Genomic DNA, 16761 nt, shown 5'->3' with positions numbered 1-16761 from the left:
ATTGACCATCAACACAAACTCCTAATGGTAGACACACATTGACCATCAATAACAACTCATACTCGTACACACACATTGCCAATCAATATCTACTCATACTGTTAGACACACATTGACCATCAATATCTACTCATTCTGGTAGACACACATTGACCGTCAATATCTACTCATACTGGTAGACACACATTGACCATCAATATCTACTCATACTGTTAGAAAAACATTGACCATCAATATCTACTCATACTGGTAGACACACATTGACCAACAATATCTACTCATACTGTTAGAAAAACATTCACCATCAATATCTACTCATACTGGTAGACATACATTGACCATCAATATCTACTCATACTGGTAGACACACATTGACCATCAATATCTACTCATACCGGTAGACATACATTGACCATCAATATCTACTCATACTGGTAGACACCAATTGACCATTAGTATACACAAGGTATACCAATAATTAGACAAACATTGATCATCAATATCTAATTGTAATTGTAGACGCACATTGACCATCTATATCTCCTGATACTTAACACACATTGACCATCAATATAAACTCCTAATGGTAGACACACATTGACCATCAATAACTACTCATACTGGTAGAAAAACATTGACTATCAATATCTACTCATACTGGTAGACACACATTGACCACCAATATCAACTCACACTGGTAGACACCCATTGACCATTAGTATACACAAGGTATACCAATAATTAGACAAACATTGACCATCTATATCTCCTCTTACTTAACACACATTGACCATCAATATAAACTCCTAATGGTAGACACACATTGACCATCAATAACTACTCATACTGGTAGCCACACATTGCCAATCAATATCTACTCATACTGTTAGAAAAACATTGACTGTCAATATATACATACTGGTAGACACACATTGACCATCAATATCTACTCATACTGGTAGACACACATTGACCATCAATATCTACTCATACTGGTAGACACACATTGACCACCAATATCTATTGATACTGGTAGACACCCATTAACCATTAGTATACACAAGGTATACCAATAATTAGACAAACATTGATCATCAATATCTACTTGTAATTGTAGACGCATATTGACCATCTATATCTCCTCATACTTAACACACATTGACCATCAATATATAGTCAAAATTGTAGCCAAAAATTGACCATGACATTTTTTTCCTATGAGTGAACATATATTAGAAATGTCCAAAGTACCAAGTGGTAAGGTATGTCTTTCTAAAAAATTTTATCATCATAATATAATCTTACTTGTACAGTTCCGACTGTTCCAGTTTTTCCATTCTGGGTGACCAGGCGAAGTTTCCACACATTTCACTTCCACAAAATCCTTATTATTTTCATTTTGTTTCCAACCATATCCTTGTTTGCAGATCTTTTTCTCGTAGTCATAGGAGTAGATTGCAATGTGATATGTCTTGTTTGGTTTAGCCCTTTCTATAGTAGATTCATCCACCTGAGGAACTGTACATCCTAATACTTAAAATCGATATAATATATTAATATTTCTCCTATGATTGTGGTTTGTTATCGATTTAAGGGGGTACCTAACACTACAGGGAGATAACTCTGTAATATCAGCTAAACGTTTAAATTACGTTGTGTTGTAAAGGGAACATGAAGCTTCTCAATGATCAAAAGTAGTCTTTGTCAAACTGCTATGTAACCCGTGTAATTTTTCTGATAAAATGGTTGGTTCAAATTATTTGAATTTTTTACATTTTTGTCAAAGGGTCACAGGAAATACTTTGTCAAAATTTTATGAAAATTAAACGAGCCAAAATAATTTTAGTGAAGGTGTTGGGTACCACCTTAATGCATTAATAGATATGTTTTATATGACGCAGTGATACGAAAACCTGCTTTAATTTGATTAGTTCATTAGCATCAGAAGACGATATTACGGCATGTTCATTAGTTTCGTTAGGTTAATGATGACTTTCAAAGGTTAAAGTCATATGAAACTTCAAATTTAAAAATAATGCATACATTTTTATAACTTAATAGCTATTTTGATTATAAAACGTCTGTAAAATACTTTTTTCTTAAGAAAATTCTTAAATTTGTGCAAACTAAGAAGAAGTTTGCTTTTTTAATTGGTTGCTTCCAGAAAAAACAATTTACCGATATTTTTCCACATACAATGAACTTAGCGTTATCTTTCTCGTAAAAATCTGATGATCGCAATATGCATGAATTTGTCATTGAAATAAACTATTATGATCTTTGTGTACATGTTAAACACCTGCTAGATATCCATGTTTCTTTGTTGATTTAGTTTAGGTGGCAATTGGTAAAGTAGAGCTTCAAAACACGACTTTAATAAACTAATAAGTTACCATATTTTCACATCATAACAGACCGATAGATTGTTTTTGACGATTGTGCAAAATGGATGCGTAAACAATTATAAAATCGTGTACAGAAGACTAAGTTCTCTTATACATGCTCAGGAATTGGATAGACATTATTTTTCACCAGTCTCTAGTTTCATATGACTTTAAAACGATGTAAATTTCCTCGCCCATGGCAACGGACCTTCTTCAATAATATTCAAAACACTCAATCATTACCCCTAACAATCTTCTTTTTGTCAAATTATTTAACATTTTGAAGCGTATATTAAGTTTCCCATAACAGTTTAAAGAATGCATAAACTTTAAACGTCCACGAGTTTATGTATATTATACTAGAATACTGTTATAGGTATTTCTAGTACCTTATTGTACTACTCAATAACAAAACATTTGAAGCAGAGATCCGGATTTAGAGATGTCGCCCAAACATATAATTCCGTCAACACGACGAGCCAATTTAAGACGTTCTGTCGATAGACGACGATTTGTATTAAAAGAGTACCGACACTTTAAAAAGAGGAATGTCATGCAAACTGACCCAAAGGAAAATTGATATTCAATTAATTAGAACTGGGATTCCTCCTAAAATCCATGTAGAAAAATAGTTGATTAGGTACAAAGTTTTTTCAGACAGATTTGCTGTGAATGCTTTGGTTTTTGAGATATAAGCCAAAAACTGCATTTTAACCCTATGTTCTATTTTTAGCCTTGACGGCCATCTTGGTTGGTTGACCGGGTTACCAGACACATTTTTTTTAAACTAGATACCCCAATGATGATTGTAGACAAGTTTGGTTTAATTTGGCCCAGTAATTTCAGAGGAGAAGATTTTTGTAAAAAATAATAGACGACGTCGGACGACGACGACAAGGACAACGAACGACGGATGCAAAGTGATGAGAAAAGCTCACTTGGTCCTTTGCGTCAGGTGAGCTTAAGAAGGGATAGGTTTTAAGCAAAATTGTCCTGTCCCAAAGTACCTATGACATCTTTCGATTCTCTTTTAACAGTAGAAAAACAAAAAATCAGACTCCTAAAACGTCACATATATATATAAGAAGATGTGGTATGAGTACCAACGGACTATTTCAGTCGTTTGAACTTAAAAACATTACTTGTTAATTTGTACATTAACCAAACTCCTTATATTATAGTTAAAAATTACGTTTGATAATGAAGTCAAATTTGCAGGAGGAGATTTCCCCTGTTGAACTAGTTGCTGTCACTATGTTGGTATATGTGCCAATAAAATACTTTTTTTCCTCAGCAGTTTGGCTTTCAATTTTCCAAGGTTTTCCGTTACTATCCAGTGAAGTTGGAAAAGTCCACTCATCTAATGTGATGGGTGCCACAGCTAAATAAGACGAATCGGTGTAGATTGATATATCTTCGGGACATTTCAAAGCATAAGCTGAATCTGAAATAAAAAAAAGACAAATAATTCATGCAAGTTTGTTAAATAATAAATTTAAAGACGACACATAGATGTGCTATATTTCTACCTCAGGCGTAGATTACCTTAGCTGTATTTGGCAAAACTTTTAGGACTTTTGGTCTTTATTGCTCTTCAACATCGTACTTTATTTGCCCTTTTTAGCTCTTTTTGGTGAACTCGAGCGTCACTGATGATTCTTTAATAGACGAAACGAGCGTCTGGTGTATATACAAAATTTATTCCTCGTTTCTATGGTGAGTTAATTAACAACCACTGGGTCGATGCCACTGCTGGTGGAGATTTATTTCTCGCGAGTATCACCAGCCCAGTAGTCAGCACTTGTGCTGACATGAATTATCATTGATATGGTTATATTTATAAATTATCTGTTTACAAAATTTATAATTTTTGAAATACTGAGTCTTATCTACCTCAGGCTTAGATTACCTTAGCTGTATTTTGCAAAACTTCTAGGAATTTTGGTCCTTAATGCTCTTCAACTTTGTACTTTATTTGGCCTTTTCACTTTGTGGTGAATTCGAGCGTCACTGATGAGTCTCTTGTAGACGAAACGCGAATCTGGCGTATATACAAAATTTAGTCCTGGTATATATGGTGAGTTTATTTACAACTACTGGGTCAATGTCACTGCTGGTTGAGTTTATTTCCCCGAGGGTATTACCAGCCCAGTAGTCAGAATTATCATTGATATGGTTGTATTTATAAATTAAGTTTACCAAATCTTTAATTTTTGAAATACTTAGGCATTTCTACCGCAGGCATATATATTACCTTAGCTTTTCATGCTCATTGTCATTGTCACTTTAATGTATAAAAGCTCTCCAGTTTTGGTTTGTACCGGGTCTTTGGCGAGCTAATGCAAACATGCATAAGGTCAATAGCCATGTTAGTGTAGTAGACCCAAATAGGGACACGGTTGCAGCAAAGAAACAGAGAGAATACTTTAAATTATATATCAATAGCCCCGCTGGATCTGTACCGTGGCAGGAACGCATAGTAACATCACAGTAAATGTTTATATGCTTTCTCCTTCATTGTGTTTGTCATATTGATTTTTTATTTTGTATTGAAAAAATCTTGTAATAAAGTTTAAAAATATGAATAACTAAAAAAAGATGTTAATAAAAAAATATTTTAAAAAAAGTTGAATAAAAAATAGTAAAACAAGAATGTGTCCATAGTACACGAATGCCCCACTCGTACTATCATTTTCTATGTTCAGTGGACCATGAAATTGGGGTCAAAACTATAATTTGGTATTAAAATTAGAAAGATCATATCATGGGGAACAAGTGTACTAAGTTTCAAGTTGATTGGACTTCAACTTCTTCAAAAACTACCTTGACCAAAAACTTTCACCTGAAGCGGACGGACGAACGGAGGCACATACCAGAAAACATAATGCCTCTCTATTATCGTAGGTGGGGCATAATAATTAACAAATAAAAAAATAGTTACTAAAAGTATTTTGTTAAAATACGTAACCAAAAAGAAATGTTTTACACAACATATGTTATAAGCTTTAAAAAAAAATGATATCATTTTTGGATAACACATTTCACAGCTAAACAGACGGACGAACGGACAGACAGGTTTTTCAAACAGGAAAGAAAAATACCAGATGGACAGTCAAACTCATAGATGGGAAATAAACCGACAATGCAATGGCTAAGAAAGAAATGACAAATAGACACAATAGTACAAAAGACACAACATAAAAAACTAAAGACTAAGCAACACGAACCCCGCCAAAAACTGGGGATGATCTCATGTGTTCCTGAAGGGAAAACGGGTCCTACTCCTCATGTTGTACCGATGAATCAAATCATAGAATTTGTTTGAATATTCCTTAATTTATTTCTATCGTATAATATATATATCAGCGGATGTCCGAGTGCTGCATTAGGTCATGTATGCAAGATGTCTTCAAGATTATGTTGGGACTATAAAAAAAATGTAGTATGATTGCCAATGAGACGCTTATCTACAAAAGGGCTATACCACGTGATTTAGCTCAGTAATGACCGTACGAATCCAGTCAACAAATGCGTCTCGTTCCCTGTCGAAGCTGACTGGTCGCAATCTCTCAAGCACTTGTTGCTGCAGGACCATCATTTTATTGCTGCGGTCTTCAATGCCAGCCCAGAGAACATCCTCAGTTTCTGATGTATCATGCTTATATTTGTTAGCTTTTGATTTCAGTCCTGTCGTTTGCGAAATACTTGGCATGTCAGCTTGGATTTCATCGATTTCATCATCAGATGTGGCCGAGGAAGCACAATTTTCAGCTGCTAGTAATTTCCTCTTCATCTTGAAAGAAAAGAAAAAGATTAATAGACTCTTGAATTATTAGTTGAAACTTTAACAATAACAGAGTCCAATCGTATTGCTCTACGTATTTCTTTATATTTTTGTTGTCATATGGATTTGAAGACCGCATATAAATTCAAAATAGAAATAAAAAATCTAGGAAAATAACACGTTCATTAAAGTCCACTAACCTCAGACTGATTTCTCGAAAACAAAAATCGAAATTGCTCCCAAAGAGCTTCCTAAAGTCCAGTGGTACTTTATTTTATCTAATAGATATAACTTGACGGTAAACTCAAGATATCGTACAACGACAAAAATACTGACGGACAGACGGGCGAACGGACAAGGTGATTACTATTGGCTAGTACCCCACATGGCCATATATATCTATTATCATATTTTATGCCAATGCTTTAAAACCGCGCTGAAGTACGTCCATTATTCATAGTTCATTATTCATTATTCAATAATGAATAATGAAATAGTTCACTATTCACTATTCACTATTGAAAAATGAATAATGAATAATGAAATGGTTTATGTTTCATTATTCAAATTGAAGCGGTGAATAGTGAAAAAAATATAGAAAAAATTGGCCGTGACACAATAGCTATATTTTGATTCGAAATGACCATAAGACGGTTTACGGAGGACCTAAATGCCACAAAATGTATAAAAATGAGGAAATATAAAAAAGAAGATGTGGTAAGATTGCCAATGAGACAAATATCCAGAAAGACCACAATGACACAGACATTAACAACTATAGCTCACAGTACAGCCTTCAACAATGAGCAAAGCCTATACCGCATAGTCAGCTATTAAAGGTTCCGCAACGAATATTAGAAGTCCTAAATGCCGAAATACGCGTGAAAAGAAATAATTTTGAATAATGAAATGGATATTTTGAATAATGGAATGGAGTGCGGCGACCCTTTAGCCCCAAATTATAGATAAACCTTATACCTCATTCGAAAGCTGATTACAAGACGAACAAAATGTATATAGTCAATATGTTCCGCAACGAATATTTGCAGACCTAAATGCCGAAATACGCATGAAAATTAAGAAATAGCCACTTTTGAATAATGAAATGGATATTTCGAATAATGGAATGGACTGCAGCGACCTTTTAGCCCCTAATTATAGATAAATCTTAGACCTCATTCGAAAGCTGATTACAAGAGGAACAAAATGTATATAGTCAACATGTTCCGCAACGAATATTTGAAGACCTAAATGCCGAAATACGCGTGAAAATTAAGAAATAGCCAATTTTGAATAATGAAATGGATATTTTGAATAATGGAATGGACTGTGGCGACCCTTTAGCCCCTAATTATAGATAAACCTTATATCTCATTCGAAAACTGATTACATGACGAACAAAATGTATATAGTCAATATGTTCCTCAACGAATATTAGAAGACCTAAATGCCTTATTACCCGTGAAAATTAAGAAATAGTCAATTTTGAATAATGAAATGGATATTTTGAATAATGGAATGGAGTGCGGCGACCCTTTAGACCCTAATTATAGATAAACCTTATACATCATTCGAAAGGTGATAACAAGAGGAACAACATGCTTATAGTCAAGATGTTCCGCAACGAATATTAGAAGACTTAATTGCCAAAATACGCGTGAAAATTAAGAAATAGTCAATTTTGAATAATGAAATGGATATTTTGAATAATGGAATGGAGTGCGTCGACCCTTTAGACCCTAATTATAGATAAACCTTATACCTCATTCGAAAGGTGATTACAAGAGGAACAATATGCTTATAGTCAACATTTTCCACAACGAATATTAGAAGACTTAATTGCCAAAATACGCGTCAAGATTAAGAAGCAGCCAATTTTGAATAATGAAATGGATATTTGGAATAATGGAATGGACTGTGGCGACCCTTTAGCCCCTATTATAGATAAACCTTATACCTCATTCGAAAGCTGATTACAAGACGAACAAAATGTATATAGTCAATATGTTCCGCAACGAATATTAGAAGACCTAAATGCCTAATTACGCGTGAAAATTAAGAAATAGTCAATTTTGAATAATGAAATGGATATTTTGAATAATGGAATGTAGTGCGGCGACCCTTTAGACCCTAATTATAGATAAACCTTATATCTCATTCGAAAGCTGATTACATGACGAACAAAATGTATATAGTCAATATTTTCCGCAACGAATATTAGAAGACCTAAATGCCAAAATACGCGTGAAAATTAAGAAATAGCCAATTTTGAATAATGAAATGGATATTTTGAATAATGGAATTGACTGCGGCGACACTTTAGCCTCTAATTATAGATAAACCTTATACCTCATTCGAAAGCTGATTACAAGACGAACAAAATGTATATAGTCAATATGTTCTGCAACGAATATTAGAAGACCTAAATGCCAAAATACGCGTGAAAATTAAGAAATAGCCAATTTTGAATAATAAAATTGATATTTTGAATAATGGAATGGACTGGCAGGACCCTTTAGCCCCTATTATAGATAAACCTTATACCTCATTCGAAAGCTGATTACAAGAGGAACAACATGCTTATAGTCAACATTTTCCGCAAACGAATATTAGAAGACTTAATTGCCAAAATACGCGTCAAGATTAAGAAGCAGCCAATTTTGAATAATGAAATGGATATTTTGAATAATGGAATGGACTGTGGCGACCCTTTAGCCCCTATTTTAGATAAACCTTCTACCTCATTCGAAAGCTGATTACAAGAGAAACATCATGCTTATATTCAATAAGTTCCGCAACGAATATTAGAAGACCTAAATGCCAAAATACGTGTGAAAATTAAGAAATAGCCAATTTTGAATAATGAAATGGATATTTTGAATAATGGAATGGAGTGCGGCGACCCTTTAGCCCCTAATTGTAGATAAATCTGATACCTCATTCAAAAGCTGATTACAAGAGGAACAACATGCTTATAGTCAATATGTTCCGCAACGAATATTAGAAGACCTAATTGCCAAAATACGCGTGAAAATTAAGAAGTAGCCAATTTTGAATAATGAAATGGATATTTTGAATAATGGAATGGAGTGCTGCGACCCTTTAGCCCCTAATTATAGATAAACCTTATACCTCATTCGAAAGCTGATTACAAGAGGAACATCATGCTTATAGTCAATATGTTCTGCAACGAATATTAGAAGATCTAAATGCCGAAATACGCATGAAAATTAAGAAATAGCTAATTTTGAATAATGAAATGGATATTTTGAATAATGGAATGGAGTGCGTCGACCCTTTAGACCCTAATTATAGATAAACCTTATACCTCATTCGAAAGCTGATTACATGACGAACAAAATGTATATAGTCAATATTTTCCGCAACGAATATTAGAAGACCTAAATGCCAAAATACGCGTGAAAATTAAGAAATAGCCAATTTTGAATAATGAAATGGATATTTTGAATAATGGAATTGACTGCGGCGACACTTTAGCCCCTAATTATAGATAAACCTTATACCTCATTCGAAAGCTGATTACAAGACGAACAAAATGTATATAGTCAATATGTTCTGCAACGAATATTAGAAGACCTAAATGCCAAAATACGCGTGAAAATTAAGAAATAGCCAATTTTGAATAATAAAATTGATATTTTGAATAATGGAATGGACTGGCAGGACCCTTTAGCCCCTATTATAGATAAACCTTATACCTCATTCGAAAGCTGATTACAAGAGGAACAACATGCTTATAGTCAACATTTTCCGCAAACGAATATTAGAAGACTTAATTGCCAAAATACGCGTCAAGATTAAGAAGCAGCCAATTTTGAATAATGAAATGGATATTTTGAATAATGGAATGGACTGTGGCGACCCTTTAGCCCCTATTATAGATAAACCTTATACCTCATTCGAAAGCTGATTACAAGACGAACAAAATGTATATAGTCAATATGTTCTGCAACGAATATTAGAAGACCTAAATGCCAAAATACGCGTGAAAATTAAGAAATAGTCAATTTTGAATAATAAAATTGATATTTTGAATAATGGAATGGACTGAGTCGACCATTTAGCCCCTATTATAGATAAACCTTATACCTCATTCGAAAGCTGATTACAAGACGAACAAAATGTATATAGTCAATATGTTCCGCAACAAAAATTAGAAGAGCTAAATGCCAAAATACGCGTGAAAATGAAGAAATAGCCAATTTTGAATAATGAAATGGATATTTTGAATAATGGAATGGACTTTCAGCCCCTAATTACAGATATATATTATACCTCAATCGAAAGCTTATTCAGAGAGGAACAAAAGGTATATAGTCAATATGTTCCGCAACGCATATTAGAGGAGTGACGACGGACTTAAATATCGAAATACACCTGAACATTGAGAAATAGCCAATTTTGAATAATGAAATGGGTATTTTGAATATTGGAATGGACTGGCAGGACCCTTCAACCCCTAATTACAGATATATATTATACTTCAATCGAAAGCTTATTAAAAGAGGAACAAAAGGTTTATAGTCAATTTGTTCCGCAACGCATATTAGAGGAGTAACGAAGGACTTAAAGATCGAATTACGCGTGAACATTGAGAAATAGCCAATTTTGAATAATGAAATGGATATTTTGAATAAGTGAATGAACTGCTGCAACCCGTCACCTCTTATTCATGAATTTTTTTACACCAAATTAAAGCTGATTAATAGAAGAATAAACTGAGGATAAACATTATGTGCCGCAATGACCATTACAGGGATTACAGAGGACATAAATGCCAAATTACGCTTGAAAATTAAGAAATAGCAAATTTTGAATAATGATTAGGTATTTTGAATAATGGAATGGAATGCTGCAACCATTTATCCCCTAATTACAGATATACTTTATACCTCATTCGAAAGCTTATTACGAGAGGAACAAAAGGTATATAGTCAATATGTTTGGCAACGCATATTAGAGGAGTAACGACGGACTTAAATATCGAAATAACAGATGAATAAATTGAGAAAAAAAACGTACCGCAATGACCATATGAGGGGTTACGGGGGACTTAAATGCCAAAATTCGTGTGAAAAATAAGAAATAGTCAATTTTGAATAATGAAATGGATATTTTGAATAATGGAATGGAATACTGTGACCCTTCAGCTCTTTATTACAGATCTACCTTATAGCTCATTCGGAAGCTTATATAGAGAGGAACAAATGGTATATAGTCAATTTATTCCGCGGAGTAACGAAGGACCTAAATATTGAAATATGCGTGAACATTTTGAGGGGAATTTCTGCTGGGACCGGACCGAAAAATTCGAAAATCTTGCACGCTCGTTGACGAGGTTAAGACGGAAAAAGTGGGGGTTGGAGTCGTGGGAAAATGTATCTTTGTGGAAGAAAGAAAACACTCCAAGAAAAATCCACAGATAATAAACAGAATGGATTGTAAGATTACAAATATGTCTGATCAGAGAGAGAATATGGCGCAAGAGGTAGAAATCTTGGAAAATACTGCTGAGGAAACTCTCAAATGGCGAGAAGTTAGTCAGTACTCACCCTGGATTGCCAAAGACATTAAAGATGTTGACACGAAGTTGACACGAAATGTGGGTTCGCAAAAATCATAACCTTGTGCTGGAAAGGGTAAAATATCCGCACTTGGGGATGTGACAGACTAAACAAACAGCTGACCACCGTCGGGTTAAAGAGAGAGACCGATGGAGCAGTGCAAATCGTGAGCTATTGGATGAAAAAAAAAACAGGCGCACCGGCTATGATTACCACGGCTTTTATATTTTTGATAAGGACGGTATGATTGGAAGTGTTAGGATATGTTGTTTAAGCCTGAAAATCGGGTCTAAAACCATTGAATTGAGTTTTTGAGGCAGGTGACGACTTTCCCAAACTCGGCATCATAGTTCATCATTAGCTAAAGCAGAGCTAATACATTGCTCAACCAAGGATTTTTTGGACTGGGGCAATCGCAAGGTATCGTGGTGTTTCTTTTTTTTTGTTACATGCCTAGAAATTAGTGTGAGATCCATTAAGGTGGTAGCATTCAAGCAAGCTAGAAACCCCAGAGGAAGGGTGGCTATAAGACCTGTACCAGTCAAAGCTGAACCCAGGGTACTGCTGGTTAACACCAAACTAACCACAGAACAAGCACCCAGTGCTACAGATACAGCTTTTTCCAGACGTTTACAGGCATTCAAGGTAGTTTGATACCTTCAAATTTCTGCATCGAGTTGATTCGACACACATTGTCGGTACCAAGAATCTAAATCGTTCATTTATTTTATAGGAGCATACCGAGGAGGGGAATGTTTTTGAAGGGACTGTAAGCATCTAAATATAAGATCAGAACGGCTCCGTCGTGGAATTGCTGACCACGCTCCAAGTAGAGTCCATACCCATAGGTAATCCGGGCGTTTGGGGATTTGAGGTAGAGACCGTTGCCACACTGGGATTCACTGTGTAAACGCAAGAAGATGGAAACGGAGAGTGAAATGTTCACCTCTGAGATCGATGAGCCTACCGTCTTGATCGTTGAGATATGTTTGCATGTGATTGCTGGTTCGCAAGATCACTAGCAAGTATACTACCAAAAGGTAATATTCGTTGCGGAACATATTGATTATAAGCATGTTGTTCCTCTTGTAATCAGCTTTCGAATGAGGTATAAGGTTTATCTATAATAGGGGCTAAAGGGTCGCCGCAGTCCATTCCATTATTCAAAATATCCATTTCATTATTCAAAATTGACTTTTTCTTAATTTTCACGCGTATTTTGGCAATTAGGTCTTCTAATATTCGTTGCGGAACATATTGACTATATACAATATGTTCCTGTTGTAATCAGCTTTCGAATGAGGTATAAAATTTATCTATAATTATGGGCTAAAGGGTCGCCGCAGTCCATTCCATTATTCAAAATATCCATTTCATTATTCAAAATTGGCTATTTCTTAATTTTCACGCGTATTTTGGCATTTAGGTCTTCTAATATTCGTTGCGGAACATATTGATTTTAAGCATGTTGTTCCTCTTGTAATCAGCTTTCGAATGAGGTATAAGGTTTATCTATAATTAGTGCCTAAAGGGTCGCTGCACTCCATTCCATTATTCAAAATATCCATTTCATTATTCAAAATTGGCTATTTCATAATTTTCACGCGTATTTTGGCATTTAGATCTTCTAATATTCGTTGCGGAACATATTGACTATAAGCATGATGTTCCTCTTGTAAGCAGCTTTCGAATGAGGTATAAGGTTTATCAATGATTAGGGGCTGAAGGGTCGCCGCAGTCCATTCCATTATTCAAAATATCCATTTCATTATTCAAAATTGGCTATTTCTAAAATTTCACGCGTATTTTGGCATTTAGATCTTCTAATATTCGTTGCGGAACATATTGACTATAAGCATGATGTTCCTCTTGTAATCAGCTTTCGAATGAGGTATAAGGTTTATCTATAATCAGGGGCTAAAGGGTCGCCGCACTCCATTCCATTATTCAAAATATCCATTTCATTATTCAAAATTGGCTATTTCTTAATTTTCACACGTATTTTAGCATTTAGGTCTTCTAATATTCGTTGCAGAACATATTGACTGTATACATTTTGTTCCTGTTGTAATCAGCTTTCGAATGAGGTATAAGGTTTATCTAAAATAGGGGCTAAAGGGTCGCCGCACTCCATTCCATTATTCAAAATATCCATTTCATTATTCAAAATTGGCTACTTCTTAATTTTCACGCGTATTTTGGCAATTAGGTCTTCTAATATTCGTTGCGGAACATATTGACTAAATACATTTTGTTCCTCTTGTAATCAGCTTTTGAATGAGGTATCAGGTTTATCTACAATTAGGGGCTAAAGGGTCGCCGCACTGCATTCCATTATTCAAAATATCCATTTCATTATTCAAAATTGACTTTTTCTTGATTTTTACTCGTATTTTGGCATTTAGGTCTTCTAATATTCGTTGCGGAACATATTGATTATATACATGTTGTTCCTCTTGTAATCAGCTATCGAATGAGGTATAAGGTTTATCTATAATAGGGGCTAAAGGGTCGCCGCAGTCCATTCCATTATTCAAAATATCCATTTCATTATTCAAAATTGGCTATTTCTTAATTTTCACGCGTATTTTGGCATTTAGGTCTTCTAATATTCGTTGCGGAACATATTGATTATAAGCATGTTGTTCCTCTTGTAATCAGCTTTCGAATGAGGTATAAGGTTTATCTATAATTAGTGGCTAAAGGGTCGCTGCACTCCATTCCATTATCCAAAATATCCATTTCATTATTCAAAATTGGCTATTTCTTTATTTTCACGCGTATTTTGGCATTTAGATCTTCTAATATTCGTTGCGGAACATATTGACTATAAGCATGATGTTCCTCTTGTAAGCAGCTTTCGAATGAGGTATAAGGTTTATCAATGATTAGGGGTTGAAGGGTCGCCGCAGTCCATTCCATTATTCAAAATATCCATTTCATTATTCAAAATTGGCTATTTCTTAATTTTCACGCGTATTTTGGCATTTAGATCTTCTAATATTCGTTGCAGAACATATTGACTATAAGCATGATGTTCCTCTTGTAATCAGCTTTCGAATGAGGTATAAGGTTTATCTACAATTAGGGGATAAAGGGTCGCCGCACTCCATTCCATTATTCAAAATATCCATTTCATTATTCAAAATTGACTTTTTCTTGATTTTTACTCGTATTTTGGCATTTAGGTCTTCTAATATTCGTTGCGGAACATATTGATTATAAGCATGTTGTTCCTCTTGTAATCAGCTATCGAATGAGGTATAAGGTTTATCTATAATAGGGGCTAAAGGGTCGCCGCAGTCCATTCCATTATTCAAAATATCCATTTCATTATTCAAAATTGGCTATTTCTTAATTTTCACGCGTATTTTGGCATTTAGGTCTTCTAATATTCGTTGCGGAACATATTGACTAAATACATTTTGTTCCTCTTGTAATCAGCTTTTGAATGAGGTATCAGGTTTATCTACAATTAGGGGCTAAAGGGTCGCCGCACTCCATTCCATTATTCAAAATATCCATTTCATTATTCAAAATTGACTTTTTCTTGATTTTTACTCGTATTTTGGCATTTAGGTCTTCTAATATTCGTTGCGGAACATATTGATTATAAGCATGTTGTTCCTCTTGTAATCAGCTATCGAATGAGGTATAAGGTTTATCTATAATAGGGGCTAAAGGGTCGCCGCAGTCCATTCCATTATTCAAAATATCCATTTCATTATTCAAAATTGGCTATTTCTTAATTTTCACGCGTATTTTGGCATTTAGGTCTTCTAATATTCGTTGCGGAACATATTGATTATAAGCATGTTGTTCCTCTTGTAATCAGCTTTCGAATGAGGTATAAGGTTTATCTATAATTAGGGGCTAAAGGGTCGCCGCACTCCATTCCATTATTCAAAATATCCATTTCATTATTCAAAATTGGCTATTTCTTAATTTTCACGCGTATTTTGGCATTTAGGTCGTCTAATATTACTTGCGGAACATATTGACTATATACATTTTGTTCCTGTTGTAATCAGCTTTCGAATGAGGTATAAGGTTTATCTAAAATAGGGGCTAAAGGGTCGCCGCACTCCATTCCATTATTCAAAATATCCATTTCATTATTCAAAATTGACTTTTTCTTAATTTTCACGGGTATTTTGGCATTAAGGTCTTCTTAAATTCGTTGCTGAACATATTGATTATAAGCATGTTGTTCCTTTTGTAATCAGCTTTCGAATGAGGTATAAGGTTTATCTATAATAGGGGCTAAGGGTCGCTGCAGTCCTTTCCATTAATCAAAATATCCATTTCATTATTCAAAATTGACTTTTTCCTTAATTTTCACTCGTATTTTGGCATTTAGGTCTTCTAATATTCGTGCGGAACATATTGATTATAAGTATGTTGTTCCTCTTGTAATCAGCTTTCGAATGAGGTAAAAGGTTTATCTATAATAGGGGCTAAAGGGTCCTGCCAGTCCATTCCATTATTCAAAATATCCATTTCATTATTGAAAATTGGCTATTTCTTAATTTTCACGCGTATTTCGGCATTTAGGTCTTCTAATATTCGTTGCGGAACATATTGACTATATACATTTTGTTCGTGTTGTAATCAGCTTTCGAATGAGGTATAAGGTTTATCTATAATAGGGGCTAAAGGGTCGCCGCAGTCCATTCCATTATTCAAAATATCCATTTCATTATTCAAAATTGACTTTTTCTTAGTTTTCATGCGTATTTTGGCAATTAGGTCTTCTAATATTCGTTGCGGAACATATTGACTATATACATTTTGTTCCTCTTGTAATCAGCTTTCGAATGAGGTATAAGATTTATCTGTAATTAGGGGCTAAAGGGTCGCCGCAGTCCATTCCATTATTCAAAATATCCATTTCATTATTCAAAATTGACTTTTTCTTAATTTTCACGCGTATTTTGGCAATTAGGTCTTCTAATATTCGTTGCGGAACATATTGACTATATACAATATGTTCCTGTTGTAATCAGCT

The 16761-nt window shown here is 34.4% G+C and overlaps 1 protein-coding gene across 1 annotated transcript in view; it reads right to left on the bottom strand.

The window, feature by feature from the left end:
- The window catches only part of LOC143069455 (uncharacterized), a 50774-nt gene that overhangs the window by 17303 nt on the left and 16710 nt on the right, over positions 1 to 16761 (bottom strand). The window contains exons 4-5 of the mRNA XM_076244097.1: positions 3577 to 3828; positions 1306 to 1533 (exon numbers count right to left, since the gene is read on the bottom strand). Of these exons, the coding sequence (XP_076100212.1) occupies positions 1306 to 1533; positions 3577 to 3828 (480 nt within the window). The remainder of the gene's footprint in view (positions 1 to 1305; positions 1534 to 3576; positions 3829 to 16761) is intronic.

This window comes from Mytilus galloprovincialis, chromosome 3, assembly GCF_965363235.1.
Source record: "Mytilus galloprovincialis chromosome 3, xbMytGall1.hap1.1, whole genome shotgun sequence".
NCBI classification, from domain to species: Eukaryota; Metazoa; Mollusca; class Bivalvia; order Mytilida; family Mytilidae; genus Mytilus; species Mytilus galloprovincialis.
The sequence above is the reverse complement of the archived record's forward strand: the minus strand, read 5'-3'. Positions and strand labels throughout refer to the sequence as shown.